Source organism: Cyphellophora europaea (genome assembly GCF_000365145.1).
Source record: "Cyphellophora europaea CBS 101466 unplaced genomic scaffold supercont1.6, whole genome shotgun sequence".
In the NCBI taxonomy this organism is placed as follows: domain Eukaryota; kingdom Fungi; phylum Ascomycota; class Eurotiomycetes; order Chaetothyriales; family Cyphellophoraceae; genus Cyphellophora; species Cyphellophora europaea.
In genome coordinates, this window is record NW_008481812.1 from 1,937,861 (window position 1) to 1,954,491 (window position 16,631).

The 16,631-nt window shown below is 55.0% G+C and overlaps 11 protein-coding genes across 11 annotated transcripts; 4 read left to right on the plus strand and 7 right to left on the minus strand.

The window, feature by feature from the left end:
• Positions 1–197: 197 nt before the first annotated feature.
• On the plus strand, positions 198–1,467 carry HMPREF1541_06955 (3-deoxy-7-phosphoheptulonate synthase; the record flags this gene model as incomplete). Its single annotated transcript, XM_008721280.1, has 3 exons — positions 198–203; positions 274–328; positions 380–1,467. The coding sequence occupies 3 exons, from the start codon at positions 198–200 to the stop codon at positions 1,465–1,467; spliced, it is 1,149 nt and encodes a 382-aa protein (XP_008719502.1).
• Positions 1,468–2,467: 1,000 nt separating this feature from the next.
• On the minus strand, positions 2,468–3,823 carry HMPREF1541_06956 (uncharacterized protein; the record flags this gene model as incomplete). Its single annotated transcript, XM_008721281.1, has 1 exon — positions 2,468–3,823. One exon carries the CDS (start codon positions 3,821–3,823, stop codon positions 2,468–2,470), a length of 1,356 nt encoding a protein of 451 aa, XP_008719503.1.
• A 1,241-nt stretch (positions 3,824–5,064) lies between these two features.
• Positions 5,065–6,520, minus strand: HMPREF1541_06957 (uncharacterized protein; the record flags this gene model as incomplete). Its single annotated transcript, XM_008721282.1, has 2 exons — positions 5,065–5,325; positions 5,381–6,520. 2 exons carry the CDS (start codon positions 6,518–6,520, stop codon positions 5,065–5,067), a joined length of 1,401 nt encoding a protein of 466 aa, XP_008719504.1.
• Positions 6,521–7,486: 966 nt separating this feature from the next.
• On the minus strand, positions 7,487–8,229 carry HMPREF1541_06958 (proteasome component PRE3; the record flags this gene model as incomplete). The annotated part of the gene is made up of 2 exons (XM_008721283.1): positions 7,487–7,808; positions 7,859–8,229. The coding sequence occupies 2 exons, from the start codon at positions 8,227–8,229 to the stop codon at positions 7,487–7,489; spliced, it is 693 nt and encodes a 230-aa protein (XP_008719505.1).
• Positions 8,230–8,821: 592 nt separating this feature from the next.
• On the plus strand, positions 8,822–9,802 carry HMPREF1541_06959 (uncharacterized protein; the record flags this gene model as incomplete). Its single annotated transcript, XM_008721284.1, has 1 exon — positions 8,822–9,802. One exon carries the CDS (start codon positions 8,822–8,824, stop codon positions 9,800–9,802), a length of 981 nt encoding a protein of 326 aa, XP_008719506.1.
• Positions 9,803–9,927: 125 nt separating this feature from the next.
• HMPREF1541_06960 (uncharacterized protein) lies at positions 9,928–11,063 on the minus strand (the record flags this gene model as incomplete). The annotated part of the gene is made up of 2 exons (XM_008721285.1): positions 9,928–10,840; positions 10,891–11,063. The coding sequence occupies 2 exons, from the start codon at positions 11,061–11,063 to the stop codon at positions 9,928–9,930; spliced, it is 1,086 nt and encodes a 361-aa protein (XP_008719507.1).
• An 880-nt stretch (positions 11,064–11,943) lies between these two features.
• On the minus strand, positions 11,944–12,414 carry HMPREF1541_06961 (uncharacterized protein; the record flags this gene model as incomplete). The annotated part of the gene is made up of 1 exon (XM_008721286.1): positions 11,944–12,414. The coding sequence occupies one exon, from the start codon at positions 12,412–12,414 to the stop codon at positions 11,944–11,946; it is 471 nt and encodes a 156-aa protein (XP_008719508.1).
• Positions 12,415–12,743: 329 nt separating this feature from the next.
• On the plus strand, positions 12,744–13,373 carry HMPREF1541_06962 (uncharacterized protein; the record flags this gene model as incomplete). Its single annotated transcript, XM_008721287.1, has 2 exons — positions 12,744–12,880; positions 12,929–13,373. The coding sequence occupies 2 exons, from the start codon at positions 12,744–12,746 to the stop codon at positions 13,371–13,373; spliced, it is 582 nt and encodes a 193-aa protein (XP_008719509.1).
• Positions 13,374–13,495: 122 nt separating this feature from the next.
• HMPREF1541_06963 (uncharacterized protein) lies at positions 13,496–13,843 on the minus strand (the record flags this gene model as incomplete). The annotated part of the gene is made up of 1 exon (XM_008721288.1): positions 13,496–13,843. The coding sequence occupies one exon, from the start codon at positions 13,841–13,843 to the stop codon at positions 13,496–13,498; it is 348 nt and encodes a 115-aa protein (XP_008719510.1).
• A 565-nt stretch (positions 13,844–14,408) lies between these two features.
• HMPREF1541_06964 (ATP phosphoribosyltransferase) lies at positions 14,409–15,362 on the minus strand (the record flags this gene model as incomplete). The annotated part of the gene is made up of 1 exon (XM_008721289.1): positions 14,409–15,362. The coding sequence occupies one exon, from the start codon at positions 15,360–15,362 to the stop codon at positions 14,409–14,411; it is 954 nt and encodes a 317-aa protein (XP_008719511.1).
• Positions 15,363–15,894: 532 nt separating this feature from the next.
• On the plus strand, positions 15,895–16,219 carry HMPREF1541_06965 (40S ribosomal protein S28; the record flags this gene model as incomplete). Its single annotated transcript, XM_008721290.1, has 3 exons — positions 15,895–15,955; positions 16,010–16,093; positions 16,158–16,219. 3 exons carry the CDS (start codon positions 15,895–15,897, stop codon positions 16,217–16,219), a joined length of 207 nt encoding a protein of 68 aa, XP_008719512.1.
• Positions 16,220–16,631: the final 412 nt, after the last annotated feature.

The following is a 16,631-nucleotide window of genomic DNA, read 5'->3' on the forward strand; positions in this document are numbered from 1 at the left end:
GGTCCCCACCGTCGGCCAATGACAAACCCCGCCATCGTCATGCAAGGCACCGCAAAAATATTTCTTGAAGCTGTGACTTGTTGGCCCTCGACACCGCATTTTCAAGAGCGCTTCTCCGTGGTTTGACTTATTAATTCACTTCTCACACAGACCAACCTCTCAGTTTCTGGACCTTCGCTCGCGCGCGCACTCCCATCATGTCGGTATGTTGGCGCCCCTCACACCACCGCATACAGCCATGAGTCCATGACTCGAACCTGACACTCAACACAGTTCTACATCGACAACAAGAATGTCGGTAATAAAGAGTCCTCCGAAGACTGGCGAAGTATGTTTTCCGGTGCCGACGACGTCAACTACCACTAACGCTCACCCTCAGTCCGTGGCTACAACCCTCTGACTCCGCCCGATCTTCTGCAACACGAGATCTCGCAGACCGCTGCCTCCAAATCCACCGTCCTCACCGGTCGGGCCGAGTGCGTTGCCATTGTGCAGAACACAGACCCCAACCATCGACTCCTAGTCATCATCGGTCCCTGCTCCATACACGACCCTGTGTCCGCACTCGACTACTGCGATCGCCTGCTCAAATTGAAAGAGAAACACAAGGACGAGCTGCTCATTGTTATGCGGTCGTACCTGGAGAAGCCACGAACCACCGTCGGCTGGAAGGGACTGATCAACGACCCTGACATCGACAACAGCTTCCAGATCAACAAGGGCCTGCGCATCTCGCGGCAGCTCTTCGTCGACCTGACCACCAAGGGCATGCCTCTGGCGAGTGAGATGCTCGACACCATCTCCCCACAGTTCCTTGCCGACTTGCTGAGCATCGGCGCCATCGGTGCGCGCACGACCGAATCCCAGCTCCACCGTGAACTCGCGTCCGGCCTGTCCTTCCCCGTCGGCTTCAAGAACGGCACGGACGGCAGTCTGGGCGTGGCCATCGACGCCATCGGTGCCGTCAAAGGCAGCCACCACTTCCTCTCCGTGACCAAGCCCGGCGTGGTCGCAATCGTGGGCACGGTGGGCAACGAGGACTGCTTCGTCATCCTGCGCGGCGGCACGACCGGCACCAACTACGACGCCGAGAGCATCAAGAGTGCCAAGGAGAAGCTGCGCGGCAAGGGCCTGCCGGAGCGCCTGATGGTCGACTGCAGCCACGGCAATTCCTTGAAGAACCACAAGAACCAGCCCAAGGTCGCGGACGTGATCGCACAGCAGATCTCCCAGGGCGAGGAGGGGATCATGGGCGTCATGGTGGAGAGCCACATCAATGAGGGCGCACAGAAGGTGCCGAAGGAGGGCAAGAGCGGATTGGAGTACGGCAAGAGTATTACGGATGCTTGTATTGGATGGGACGATACCGAGAGCGTGCTGCAGGTTCTTGCCGACGCGGTGAAGGAGCGGAGGGCCAAGATTGAGAACAACGCCAACGGTGTTAACGGGACGAATGGGCACGCTTGAGGATGACGCTACGCTGGAATTTGGAAGCACAAGCAGAGTTTCACGACTTTGTTTGGGAAATGGTTATGCTTGTGCTGCACCTGTGACCGCTGAGAGCATGCCTGGTCCCTTGTCCTCCAGGCAGTGCAGCGACTTGGGCCGACAACTGAGAAGAAGACGACGACGATGCTATGAGAAGAGCTGTGTACAGAATCGCAACGCGAGACGATATTTTGACATGGGAACGGATTGAAAATACGGTCATGGATACAGTGGTGGCTATGGATACGGGATATGAACGGAGCACACAATCACACATGTCCCCTCAACAACCATAATACAGTGCTTGATGATACCAGGAGGGTATATATGTATGGCAATGCCTGAGCATGGCATAGCATGGCATGGCATGGCACAGGCGTTCGACTGGAGGAATCAAAACGAACTCTCTCCTACCTGCTTGCTGTCTTCTCTATTTTCCTATTCCGCCATCTCTTACTGTGTAGGCGGCGGGCGTCCGCCTTTTCTATTTGCAACCACATCTCCTTCCAACACCATTCTCCTTTCTTCCAGAAAACATGTGGCCTGCATCCATCGTCGCAGTAGCACCAAGAACAGGGCGAAAAGAATGTGCAGCAGCAACGTTTGCCAAAACCAAACATAACGAGCAACGGAAGACGCAACGACGGAAGCAAAGAAAAGCAAATTGCAGATAGACACACACCCCGTTTCCAATCCTCATGTTCCTTCTGAGACTCCCCATTAGAAGAAAAGTAATCTTGCTTACCTTTTCGCGCCGTTAGGCTAACTACCGAGCGTAGATCAGTCATGTTATATGCCATGACCTCAACAACTGCATCTGCATCTGCATCTGCATCTGCATGGACACACTGACTCACTGACTCACTCATGTTTGCGTGTAAGCCAATACCAATTCCCAATACCCGATCTCAATCCCGTCCTTCCTTTCCTTCTCCATCCTACTGTACCTAGTCCAACCCACCGCTCCCCTTTCCCCCTTTCAATTCACCCAAATCGTCCCCGTCGCGGTCAGAAACGCGGCGAACAAGTCTGGATCATACGGCAAAGGCTTGCCGTCGGGTCCATAGAGTTGCATGATCTCCTCCTGACCCCTTCTGCTGTTCTTCTTCTCCTCCTCCTGTTGCTGCTGCTGCTGCTGCTGCTGCTGCACCGCCTCCGTGACAGCAGCGGCAGCGGCAGCATTTGCTGCAGTGGCAGTGGCAGTAACGTCCGCCGCATCCGCACTCGCCGGCTTTGTCTCATCCTCATACCCATGCTCCTCCACCTCATCGTCTTCATCAGCCTCATCGCCATAGTCATACCACTCACTCGCCCAATCCCCCGGATCCTCCCCCTCCCTCCTTTTCCCCACCTTCGCATCCGCGCCCGCCAACCCAAACCGCGCATTCCCATTCGCGTTCTTATTTTTAGCGTCCTTTTTATCCCCCGTCTTACTCCCCTTGTCACTCGGCTTGGCCGCCGCGGCGCCAGCTTTGGTGGTGGCGCTGAAGACCGGCGGGGTGCCGCCGCCGCACTGCGTGTCGGTGGCGCCGTTGTGCACCGTGTAGACCATCTGCTTGAAGGCGTCGAGGTCCGTGTAGACGGTGATGGAGCCCGAGGCGCGCACGGCGCCGTAGGGGAGTTTGTCGCTGCGGGTTTCGGCGGCCCGGTCCTGCAGGAGCTTTTTGTTGATCTTGTTGTTCAGGCGGAAGTACGGGAGGTAGCGGTCGATGATGTCCTGGGCGCCGTCGCCGGCGCCGCCGCCGCCGTTAGGAGGGCGCGAGTTAGTCGAGTTGTCGTCCGAGGACCGCTTCCAGGTCCAGTTGGGGAGGTTGCCGAAGTTGCAGCCGCGGTCGAACCAGGCTACGTAGTTGGGCATGCCGTCCGGCCCGTTGGGGTCCGGGTGTTTGTAGAGCGGGTCTGGACGCGTGCTGGCCTTGCGCTTGTCGACGGCGTGGTCTAGTGAGTTGGGGGCTTCGCTGAGGTCGGGCGGCGGGGTCGTGTCGGGGGGTATGTTGGCGACGGAGGAGCTGTTGGTGTTGGTGTTGGCAGTGCCCGTGACGGTAACGAGGGTCTCTTTGGGTTGGCGGTTGGCGAGGGCAACGGATCTGGACGGGCGGAGGTTGAAGTTGTGGCCGTTCTCGTAGGAGATGATCTCGTCCAGATTCATGCCGGGGACGCGCTGGGTTGGCCATGGCGTTAGGTCTTCGGTTGAGTCTGAGGGAATGGAGTCAGAGTCGGACTTGGAGCCTGCGTATTGCATCTGCGAGTCACTGACGCCGGCGTGGATGCCTCGGCAACCGAGGAGGATATAGATGCATGATGTTAGCACGGTTTTGTGGGTGATTTGTGTCATCTTGGGAAAGGTAGTTATCTTCGGCCTTCGAGGGCTACGGACCTAGCTAACGTCAAACGGACACATAGACCTGTGTCAAGCGAGACTCTGGTGGTCAGTTTAGACAGTGGAGAGCGTGTGGCCAACTAGCTATACTCAGCATGAAAGCGAGGGCACCCAGGCATCCGAACCCCTCTTCAGTAGTGTTAGGAGAGCTAATCAGGTGCTGCTCATTTCTTTGAGGCCGTCAAACAAGCAACAAGGCTCGAAATAACGGCCAACCTGGTTTCATACATATCCACACCTTGACAAGGCGGGTGTGCCAGTGGAGAAGACGGCCGAAGTTGGCGAAGCCAGTGGCAAGCGTAGGGCAGGACATCGACGAGGCTGACAAAGGAGAGCAACAAGGCATGATTTCGGGCACTAAGCTCGATATTGACTTGAATCAGCCGGCTAGAATCAATCGGTGTTTGAATAGGCGCCTGGTTGCCTGATACCGCTTCGACTCAAGACAAAGAGGGCTTTTACGTCAGGCAAACGAGGCATCCACCAGCTCGTGAGTAACAAACGAATCGACGTAAGCGTTCCTACTGGTCCATCTTATCGCATGAAGCTTTGTTGCCGATGTAGCCACTACGAGAACTCATCGACATGATAGTTTGAGGAAAGATATCGTATGTGTTGGTCAGAGTCAGGTACTCGGGGTCGAGGACCCCCGGACAAGCATCTGCTCACTCGCGTCTTGTAATGCTTGGCATTGGCAGTGGCAGTGGCAGTATTTATCGCGGTACAAGTGAAAGTGGTCAATATAGTCTATTCGCCCTTCCGTGCTCAGTTCCAGTACTGTCTATTGCCGACAATACTTCGACTTCTCGCACTTCTAGAAACAGTCTCAGGGTCGATCGTCGCCTTTGCGATCGTCCGTACTCCCCTTCACATATGAGAACAGCAAGGCCACAACAAAGTGAACGAGAAGCCCTCAAGTCGGGCTTGCCCTGTTTGCGATGCCTCTGATCTCGTACCACAGGTTCGTTCAGAGCCAAACCATTCTTTTGTTCCAACAAACGCTCAGCGATCCACCAGCGGCGTCCAGCAGCATTGCAACTTCGTGTCATCATCTTCCATTCGCCATATCAGTTGCACTCTAAAGCAGAGTCGTGATCTCGTACTACCGTCTCCATACCAAGCTAAATTCGATGTCTATTCACCACCAACGCCATGTAGTTGAGTCAAGGACCCTTACGTGCCTCGGGTTCAGTCGTTCAAGCCGTGGTCGCTTGGCTCGTCGATCGTCCACTCTGGTCCCGCATGAACATGCCCTCGCTCGGAGTAGCCGGTGTTGACAGGGCGGACTGATGCTGTTGGGCGGCCTGTTGTTGAGCTACGACCTCTCTGGCGTAGAATTCAACGAGCATGGTCCCGTACGCTTCTAGCTCTTCGACGGGAATACTAAGTCGAAAGTCATTGAGTATGAGGAACTGAAGCTCCAGATGATTCAGCTCTACCAATGGCAGTCCTCCAACCTGACACGTGATTAATCCCAAGGCCAAGCAATGGCATTGATAGACTCAAACTCACCTTGGCATATCTAGAATTGGTATAGAAGACATCGGAGAAGAATTTGCTGGCGCATGTTACGCCGGCGATGACGAGACGGTGTATGTTGAAGCTGTCGACAACGAAGAAATTGGAGAGATCAGTCGGACCGACCTGCATAGGTGGCGAGGGTGGCATCTGTGAAGGCGTTCTGCGATCTGAGGGCGACATTTGCCCAGAAGCCGGGGGAGTAGCGACTGCGGTTGGTACTTGATGCTCGGCCGATGGTGACCGCGTTCGGGGGGCCTTTTCGCTTGGAGACGCAGGCGCAGCCTCTGATGCTGCTTGTTGCTGCGCCTGGGCTTGACGGAGAAAGCCTCGATTCACCATTTCCGTCATACGATCGAAATAGACCAAAAGGCTGAGAAATACCTCGTATGTCGTAGGGCAGTACTTGTGAATTCTGCTGAGATAGCTCAAGATTGTGATGCTAGGGACGTTCTTGCCGTGAAAGGCCAAAACGCTGGACGTCTGAGTGCTCATGTTGGCCTGGTCTTCAGGTAGAGGAATCGGACGACTCATATGATCGTGTTGGCGATCGTTGGTGTTGGTGATCTTGGTCAGTAGGCCAGCCACCATCTCGATAATGTCTGTAACAGGCATTGAACTGATCTCGTATGATCTGCCAGCGTCTGAGACGCTGCTTCCAGTCCTCTGGTGGAGACGTGGCCGAGCCAAGTACTCCTCACTCGCGAAGCTCTGTATATGTGACAAATCTCGCACTTTGATCCGACTAGGGGAAGTCGCGGCTGATTCTGCCAGTGATCTTGTGGAAGGGTGTGTCGGCTGTAGCCGGGGAGAATCTGGGGAGGAATGCAGACCTTGCGGTTGACTGGTGAGCGGGAAACCAGCCTGGTCATAGCCGCGGCTCTGTATATTGTGATGAGGGTGGTATCGTTGTTGATTCATGTGGGCAGCGTAGTTTGCGCTCACGGTCGACCCTGTGACGGTAGCCTCCGAATCGGCACTGGACGCTTGCGAGTCCGCATCGCGCGTATTTCGGGGAATAGGCTGGGCCGCAGAGGGACTCGAAGAGGTAGAGGATGAATAGGTCTGTTCTCGGGAGCGCGCAGATTGTGTCGTCGTATAGTCTACCTGCTGGGCGGCGTCGCTGGTGGACATGATGTGGGGATATGTAGTGGTCCCTTCGGGCGCGGTCTGGGTCAACACCAGCGATCCCATCCTTCAGCGTTCAAGGAGTGTCTGAATGCATCCACGATTAGCAGTTGACGGGCAGCGGGTTGGTTGGTAAAGACGGTGGACGCTGGGTGGTGTGGAAAAGTGATTTGGGAAGGCACAAGTCGAGGCCAGGCTGTGGGTACCAGGGCGAGCCTTTCCCACGTGTAAGTGACGCTTGGTGAGTATGCACTGCGGAGCCAGAGCCAACAGTGCAGCGTGTAGTCCTGTTGCGATCGGATCTTGACTGTAGATTGGAGTTCGTAATCGAGGTAGAGAGGGGTTGATGTAAGGCGGTGTCCGGGATCTTCATAAGCTACCGACACGGCCGAATTTCTGGCATGTGCTGCGGGCAGGGCAACAAAGCGGACGGGGACACAGGGCAGTAACTCACCAGCGACATTTCGGGGCTTCGTCACGCAGTGAAACAGGTCGGTCAAGAAGGGAGCAGCAAGATAGTCGTAGCAACGGTGATGCAAGAAGAGTGGTGTATACAGACTGCGGGCGACAAGGCAAGAATGGGTGGGAATCGGAATATCAGTGAGAGCCGCGCGAAGTGGCTCAGCATTCATTCCAGGTATAACAGCGGCCCCTTGTTGGCTATGCTTTAAGGGCTTTTAGGCATTCTAGCGGTCGCCACAAGCGTCATCTTTCAGAGCCGAAAGAACTACGGCCAAGCACTTCGGTCTAAGCGCTTGCTTTTTGTTGACCCAGTTCGCGCGGGCTTGGACACTGCAGATTTGGCTCCTTTAAGCAGTCCTAGGCTTTCCGAGCTGATACAGACGCCGCGTGCTGATACTATGACCTCAAAAAAGGTACCAAGTTCTGATAACCCTGCAGCCGATCCCGCAATGCATGAGTTTAGATCAAGAAACTCCACCACCCCTGTCGAGAATTCTCCATAATGCCTCACTATTGCTTCCCTGGGCCCTTGTAGCCAACATCAGGTAGGTAGAGATGCCTCTGCGCACCCTTGTTGGTAAGCACCACCATGCGAATGACACCGCCTGAGCTTCCATCCCACTTGATTGCTTCTGCCAGCGCTCCCTTGACGAACGCCACACCTTGCTCCTCAGTCATATCCTCCTGCCAATTTGCATCACAGTATCCGTAAATGTATGTTGAGCCGGAGCCGCCAATGGCATACTTTTGTTTGTGGAGGGAGCCGCCCAGAGGTATCGAGTATACTTGACCGCCGTGTCGCTGGTCATAGCCTGCAATGATCATTCCAGCACTGCTAGTGTTAGCCTTGCCCATCTATCTTCATGTTGGGTTGATGCCTACCTCAGCATGTCTTTGTTGTCGTAGCAGAGCTCCTGGAACAGCGCAGCTGCGGTTGAGGTAGTTGGCCGCTCGTCGTTGGTGATACCGTACATTGAGAGGTGATACTGAACAATGTCTGCCACAGCCTGAGTGTCCGCCGCAGATCCTGATCGACAACACCAGATGGTGTCATGTACTTGCGTGAGCTTGTCTGTAACTCTGTTCGCGATGTATGCACCAGTGGTGGTTCTGCTGTCCGCGCCTAGGATGACGCCGTCTTTGAAGTTGATAGCCATGATTGATGTGCCCAGGTTGACTTCGCCCTTCTTCAGATGGTTCATGTCGACGTGGATTCCGTCCTCCCCCAACATCCCCGAGGCGTGTCCGATCATGGTGAGTTGATGTAAGACTTGGGTGCGGTTGAGAGTTACGTAGGGCGGTGCGGTTGGTATAATCGAGCCAAAGGCGCAAAGGAGATGATCTAGCGCTGTTCCGACCTTGAAAGCAGGTGCTGGGGTGTTGATGGATCAGATGGCGGTAAATCAATGTGTCGCGAGTTCAAGTTGCGGAAAGGCAGCTGGAAACGCGAATGCACGACTGCCTTGGTTCTAATGGGCTCTGTAGGCCGCCGTAGTTGGGGTAGTCAAACCGAATGGAGTTCGTCACTTGGTCTGCGGCATTCAAGACGAACTGAACTTCAGACACCTTGCTCACCTCAACTCTACCTTTGCTATCTGTACAACTCAAGCTTATGCCATCGCTGGCACTTTCTGTCCCTCTTGATCGATGAATCCAGTGCTATCCCACCGACGCGAGCCAATCCATACCACTGTCGGGTCATATCGCACTCCTCCCACTAGGGCTTCTTCCTACATCTTAGGTCGCAGCCTCCCCGCTGTGCAGGATCACTCCAGGCGAATCTTCCGCTGTCGGCACGACGACTAATACACTGGCCGTCACCGTCCTCCTCGACGGTTGCCCGCCATGAGCGGCACCGGCAACTACCTCACATCTATGCTCTCATATCTACGACTTCCCGTCCTCGCCTCCTCCACTCTCGCTGCTCTCGGCTCTTCCCTCCTATACTTCAAGCAAAACGATTTGATCTATCCCGCCAACCTCCCGACTGGCGCCCGCACCCAAGTGCCTACCCCACAGCAGTTCCATATCGAAAACGCAGATAGCCTAAATTTCCCCACCCCCGATGGCGAGACTCTGCACGCCTATCTCCTACGACCGCCCAATGCCCAATTACGGAAGAATGTCACACTCGTTATGTTTCACGGCAACGCCGGTAACGTAGGTCACCGTCTTCCCATAGGCAAGGTTCTCTCCGAATCTCTAGGCTGTCATGTCTTTATGGCTGAGTACCGCGGCTATGGTCTCAGCACTGGATCCCCTAACGAAGACGGCCTCACGATTGATGGGCAGACCGCTCTGGACTATGTGCGCAACCACCCTGAGCTCAAGAACACAAGAATCGTCATTTACGGACAATCGCTAGGCGGTGCCGTTACAGTAAAACTCGTGCACGCAAACCAAAACGCCGGAGTTATTGCGGGCGTGATACTGGAGAACACTTTCACAAGTATCCGCAAGCTGATCCCCACGGTCATGCCGCCGGCGAAGTTCATCGCGAGCTGGTGCCATCAGAAGTGGGGCTCGGACGAAACGATCGTCAAGATGGCGGCAGAAGCAAAGATCCCCTGGCTGTTTTTGAGCGGACGGCGGGATGAGATCGTACCGCCAGCCATGATGAAAACCCTTTTCGAAGCATGTCCAACGCAGCGGAAAACATGGAAAGAGTTTGCGAACGGCGACCACAATTCGACCGTTGCAGAACCCGGGTATTTCGATGCGGTCTGGGCCTTTCTGGTGCAAGAGGTGATCGGCGAGCCCAGCAGAGGCGACACGAAACTTCAAACAGCCGAGACAGATGTGCGAAAGGAAGAACTCTGGAGTTGATCTTCCGTTGGTTGGATACTGTACAGGCCACTATCTCAGGCCGGGGATTCGTTCCTCTAATAAACTGTAATATCTTATGATACCCCCATTACCCATGCGTTTACATCTACAACGTGACTTTTCTCTCAACTTACTCTCTCAGCCTCATCCAACAGCTCCTCCAGACTAAACCCGCTATCCCCACTGCTGAACTTCTTCAACAGCTCCTGCCGCCGCTCCCGCCCCACTCCCCCACCGTGACCTTCAAAATCGTAGAACTTCTGTAGGCACATCAGCAGCCAGCGGCCCTCGTCGACGCTCACGCCCCGCCCCTCCATCACCCCGCCATTCAGCAGCACCAGCCCGTGGCTGTCCGCGAGGTCCAGGTGGTGCGTGATGGTCGTGTGAGGCTGCGCGTGCTCGCCGTGCAGCTTGAAGGCCGCCAGGTGCGTGAATATAACGGTGCTCGTATGATTATTTTCTGATTTCGCGCCTGCACCCGCCGCAGTTCCTGATGGCGGCGTGGCGGACTTTGCGGGCGGGTGGAAGCCCCACTGTAGGAAGTGCACGTCGGCCGTCGTGCGTTGGGCGTCGGGCCCGAAGCCGTCGGTGGAGGTCTGGATGTCGCCTGAGCCGTCGTCGGAGGCGGGGCGTGGGAGTGGGAGCACGAATTGTGGGTGTTGTAGTGCCGAGGCGTACATGCGTCGGTAGGTGTCGAGGGGGATGGTCGCGCAGAGGGACAGGGGCGAAGAGGCATGTCGTAGCCGCCACAGCAGCTCGATTTCTTTGGCGGGAAGGCTGGCGATCTTCTCGAGATCGAGGTAGGAGGAGAGTGGCTTGATGCCGCTTTCGGGGACTTTGTGGCCGGGTGCACCCCGGGATGGAGGTTGTGAGGACTGAGTGGGCTGTTGGGGTTGTGAGGACGAAGGAGACGGTGGCTCGAGGGGTGAAGACGTGTTTATTGAAGCGCCTGGTGGTGGTTTCGAGGCTGCCCGACGGTGTTCGGAGATCTTGTCTGCGTAGGCTTCTTTCAGCGATGAGATGGACTCATGGCCCTCTCTGGGAACTTGTCAGCGTCTCCCCCTTCCGTCGTGGTCGAAGAGACATACGATTTGGCCTTCTGTTCGAGCTTCGCTCTATATTTCTCATCTATCGTGCTCGTTCGTTGCTGCGTTGCCACAAAGCGTACATCGTGGACCCTGGCGTAGCGCCGTTGGAGACGGATGGGGGTGGAAGCGCGGGGGAAGGAACGCAACGTCAGTCGAGGAGCGACGTAAGACATTGCGCACGGGAAGATGTAGACGAGATGAGATAGAGCAAAAGCGGTAAGGAACGTAGACACGGCAGGATTTGGCTGAGTTGAAGGTATCTGCACTCGAGCTGCTCGATGACACTCTCCGATTGGCTTAGCATACAAGGCTGTGGGTCAGCCTGAGATGTCGTCTAACGGCAACGAGCACGACGATTCTGGACCGAGCGTTACACAGCAGCAGCGGAGAGCCGCTTTTCGTCTGCTGCATAAGATCAATGACACCTGCAGCCATCCGTTCTGAAGCTGCACCATTGAATATTTGAGCACAGACACATGAGAGTTGTAAAATCTTAATTGATCCTGGAAGGTTGCGAGACTGGAACACTGCTTCTTCCAACTCCCTCTCGAGGCAATAAATCATCCCATAAACGCCGTCGCTGATGCTGAGACACTGACCAGATGCAGAACGAAACATCCTCTCCACGACCCACCGATCCTTAAGCCATGCGCCTCGATCGCTCGCCAGAATCGGACGGATTCCCGCCTGAATTGGCTCTTTGGCAGTGCAACAAGCGTCGCGATCCATTGGCAGCAAGGCCACCAACCTGACGGCCCGATCGATCCATGATGCACTTAATAACGCTTTCGAGGGGTTCATTCAGATATCGTGTGCTCGCCCAAGCCCAATAACATGCGCAAACCCAGAGTCGATGATGGTGGTCGAGCAAATCGAGTCACGGAACACCGTTTTGTACATTTGCTGATTCCGGAACTCCGTTTATTATGCCCATTTATGCAAGTCTTTGTCACTTAGCTCGTTATAAGTAGCGCCATAGGTGTAGTTCGTTGATCCGCTGGCAGAGTAGAACGAGGATACACTTCGGTGCTGAGACGGTTCATCAAGACGGTACTATCGTCTTGACGGATCCGATCCATCCCTATAGTGACCAGCCGGAAGGTGGTGTGAAGGTACCCTTGATTGTCTTGCAACCTCTGCGGTTGGGGAGAAGAACAGACTCGGCACGCTCGAGAAGGATCGGGGCAGCTTGCTCAGGTCAGCCATGTCGTGTCCAGACTGCGCCGCTGGGTTTTTCTTGAGGTCGGGAAGCGGGGTGTAGCTGGGGCCTGAGCCGCTTGCAGCAACCTTCTTCGAATTTCGGTTCATTGCCCATGAACTCATGAGTCTCCATGTGACAATCACAAGGACGATAAAACCAAGAGCCGCGCCGACGACGATGAAGACGAAGTTATCGGGTAGGCGCGATGATTGCATGTATGGGGCGCTTGCAATAGGAGGCACCGAAGGAGGGGGGTAGCTGAACACGCCAGTCAGGGTTGGGGCAGACTGGGAGCCGCTCGGTCGCTGTGAAGACTCGGCCATGGTGTCGGTTTATGCGTTGTCCCGTAGATTGCTGCAGTCGAGAGAGTAAAGTGTGGTACAGGTGGGTTGAAAAGATGTGGTTGAAAGGAGGTCAACTGACAGGGATTGTTACGCGACGCAGGAGGCTTAGATCTCTGGCTTGGCGAATCTAAGAATGGGTTGGCATAGCAGTCGCCCTGGGTCACCGAAGTTTCGCTACGGTGTTCCCTTCAAGTGGTTGCGCAATTCTCCAAATTCACTGCCTGCTACCAAAATTTCAGAGGCTACGTCGAATTCACCTACCGCCAGGCCACCTTCCCACCACGATCGATCTCGCCTGAACCACCATTATGGGTGTCCAGAAGAAAACGAGAAAATTTGCGACCGTCAAGCGCATCATCGGTAAGCGAGATGCTCGTCTGAAGGAGAATCAAGCCAAGGCTGAGGTCGTGGCCAAGAAGAAGGACGACGATGTGATCAGAGAAGTGTAAGCCGCCTTGCTCCAGAACAAGATACAGATGCTGACCAGTGGCAGACCGCAAATGTCCTCTGCTCTGTTCTTCCAATACAACACTGCCCTCGTTCCGCCGTACAATGTCTTAGTCGATACCAATTTCCTTTCCCACACCGTACAGAAAAAGCTAGAGATGCTCCCGACAATGATGGACTGCCTCTATGCAAAATGCATCCCTATCATCACCGACTGCGTAATGGCTGAGTTGGAGAAGCTGGGTCCCAAATATCGCATCGCTTTGCGTATTGCACGAGACGAGCGGTGGGAGCGGCTCAAGTGCGGGCATAAAGGCACCTACGCCGACGACTGCATTGTGGACCGGGTTATGCGACACAAGATCTACATCGTGGCTACGAATGACAGAGACCTCAAGAGACGAGTACGAAAAGTGCCTGGCGTCCCAATTATGTCCGTGGCAAGAGGAAAATACGCTATTGAACGTCTGCCAGACGCGCCAGAGAAGTGATCTTCGCACCTGGACCGTTGATCAAACACAACACAACGCAAAACTCTGGCGCGCACCACCAAAACAGGGTGATGCACTCATTTATCAATACAATCACCGAAAAGGTCCTTGATCCTTCAATATCAGGATTGTCCACCCCGAAGGTAATACCAGCCGCTCGAAATGATCCACAGCACAATGGCACTGGCGATGCCGCTTATCATGCACATCCCAGCAATCACTCTGCTCCGATTCTGAAAAGCCTGGTCCATTTCCGATCTGGCAAGCTTGCGCTGGTGAGAGTGGTAGTAGCCATGGGCGTCATGATTGGGTCCCAAGATGCTGCTGTACGTCTTCCGATCGACTAGCAGCAGAGAGAGGAGGAAAGAAACGAAGAGGACTGGTCCTACGACCATCCTGGAGAAGAGGCTTTCGGGAACGCGGGCGGCAGCGGCGGCACTGTCAGGACTCGGAGGCTTTGATGCTGACATGATGGCGACCAGTACGGACAAGTCTCGGAGTGTTGATCGGTGTGGCGATGCTGTTGGCTTGTCGTAGTCAAAGGGTTAGGGTACTTGCAGGTCTGAAGCATTCGCTTGAGCAGCGCAAAACGCGGTTGCGAGTATGTCCCTCTGTATGATCGAAGAGCTGGCGGCTTTTGTGGCAAGCCGGGCTTTCATGTCCAAAGCGCTCGGCGGCAGGCCACCGGTGTAGTTATAGGTAATGTTTATGCCTACTCAGGGGCCACACTCAGTTCTTGCGGTATCAGAATGAATTCTCTAAATAGCAGGACGGACGATCCGGGGCTTTGCGGAAAAGCTCAGCCTTGACCAACGACGTCAATTTCGCTGCCTGAGCTTGGCGGTTCGTTCACTGCCTCATGCGCGCGAAGCCGCAAGTCGCCCACGTCGGATCCGTCAGCGATTGGCGGGCTTCGCTGCTCCATCATTTTTCCTCTCGTCTATTTTACGTTCACGATCTAGCATGTCTGCCGCAGTCCTGCTGCATTGCGCGCCTAACGCCAGATCCTCCTTCCAGAGATATGCGACACACGGCTCAACCCGCCCTCGAATTCGCAATCTCGAGCACTAGGATGTCGGTGGCCCCCACTCCAGCTAACTCGTCCATCGCCGTCGCAATCACTTTGCGTTCTACCATGCTGCTGACAGCCACCCAGCCATCCTCTTCCAGCGCGTTCACCGTGGGCGCCCGCTTGCCTGGAGTGATCTTGCTAGCCTCTTGCAGTTTCGAGCGGGGAATATTATACTGACACAGCACGTAGCGCTGCGCTGTTATCACACCGCGTATGCGGGCCGCAATCATGTTGACGAGCTTCTCGTTGGAGACCTTGCGGGATTTGATGAGTACGGCGGAGGATTCAACGACGGTGTCGATGGCCTTGAGGCCCGCGGCGCGCATTGTTTCGCCGGACTCGACCAGGTCGACGATACCATCGGCGACTCCGAGCGCACAGGCAGCTTCGACGCTTCCGCCGACGAATTTGATCTTGGTTTGGAGTTTGGGGATGGGCGAGGCGGCGCCGTTGATGGACTCCTTGCGGCTACCTTTGCCCTCCAAGCGTGCGAAGTAGTCTTCTGCTAGGCCGGTGAAAGAGGTGACAATGTTCTTGCCAACGAGGTCCTGGACGTTCTGTAGGCTGCCTTTCTCAGGGATTTGAACCTGCAATTTGCATTTGCCGAAGCCGAGATCCATCACCTGCTCAACGCCAGAGACCTCGCCGAGAGGGAGGTGCGCGTCGTGCTCAGCAACTTGGTCCACGCCGGTGATCCCCAGGTCGACACGACCTTCGCCTACGAAGGTGGGGATATCGGCAGCGGGCAGGAAGATGAGAGCGATGGGGTGATTCTTCACCAGAGCGATGTCTAGACGTGTTTCGCGGCGGAATTGAATATCAGATCCGGAGAGAAGGTCCAGGGTTGCGGCTTGGAGGCGGCCCTTCTTGGGCACCGCAAAGAGGAGGCGGTCAGACAGGTGGTTGACGAGATCCATGACAGGCGTTGTGTAGCTTGACAGAAGTATAGACAGGGTACAGTGCTTTCAGATGCCTCGGCACCGTTCCAGAAGCTCAATCTATAGCAAGAGCTCGATATGCTCAGTAGAATGGTTGCAGCGAAGTCGGATGTGGGGTATTAGCAAACTATGGCGGGATCTGTTCCCTCGTGCTGAGCACCAGGCCCGTGATTGGGCTCTGTCGGGCGATAACCAAATTCCTGGCGGGACAATTGACCTGCTGATTATCAGTGTGAATCTCAATTTTGTCTTCTTTGAGAGTGACTCACCTTGAGGAAGCTGGTTCCGGAAGCTCGTCGGCCAGAAATTTTGGGCTTGCTATACTTGGCATCGGAATTAGGTGTCGTAAATTCCGGTCACTCTTGGCGATTTCCAGCCCACAGTCATTTGAATCCGCCGGCTTTTGTTCGAGATCCTGCAACTCAACTGCGACCCACGAACCCGATCTCTCTCGCAGCTGCGCATCCTCAATACCTCCCCCGTTAAGCACCACACATACCAGTCGCCCAACATGGATGCGGGAAAGGTTCCTGTCAAGCTCGTGAAGGTCACCAGAGTCCTCGGCCGTACCGGTACGCGCAGCCAACAAGACATTGAAAAATCACGACACTAACAAGTTGATGCAGGCTCACGAGGTGGTGTTACCCAAGTCAGAGTCGAATTCATGGACGACACCAGCCGAAGCATTATCCGCAACGTCAAGGGTCCAGGTATGTCAAGGAGAGAAACAGATCCGATATCGAGGGCGCCCGCGTGGCTAACAGTGTGCTGCAGTCAAGGTCGATGACATTCTCTGCCTACTCGAATCTGAACGCGAAGCCAGGAGACTGCGATAAACAGAGAACGGTGGAGATGCGTCTGAGCTTGTAGGAATTGCGAACGGTGAATTGAGAGAGGCAACATCGCGGAAGTGATTTGAAAAGAGCGATCTCCTCTTACGGGCGATGGATAGAGCAGCCCGCTTTCGACATGAGCTACGCGGATATGGTCAAAGAGGGCGTTGTCCCGCAAAGGCGAGAAATATAGGTGCATTGTGGTCGCCTAGGCTTGCAAAGGTTGCGCCCACATGCCTGCTGCAATCAAGTATTTGAGAAGGGTAAATTTCTGTCCTCTTCTCATCCTCACTTCTTCTTCAGCTGTGGTAGATCCGTCAAGGTCCGGGGTTGCTCCTCATCTTTAGCGAGGGAATGTCAAGGCCTGGCTAGTCTTCGGTATATGGCCGTCCAGTTACATGCTTTCGAGGAAACT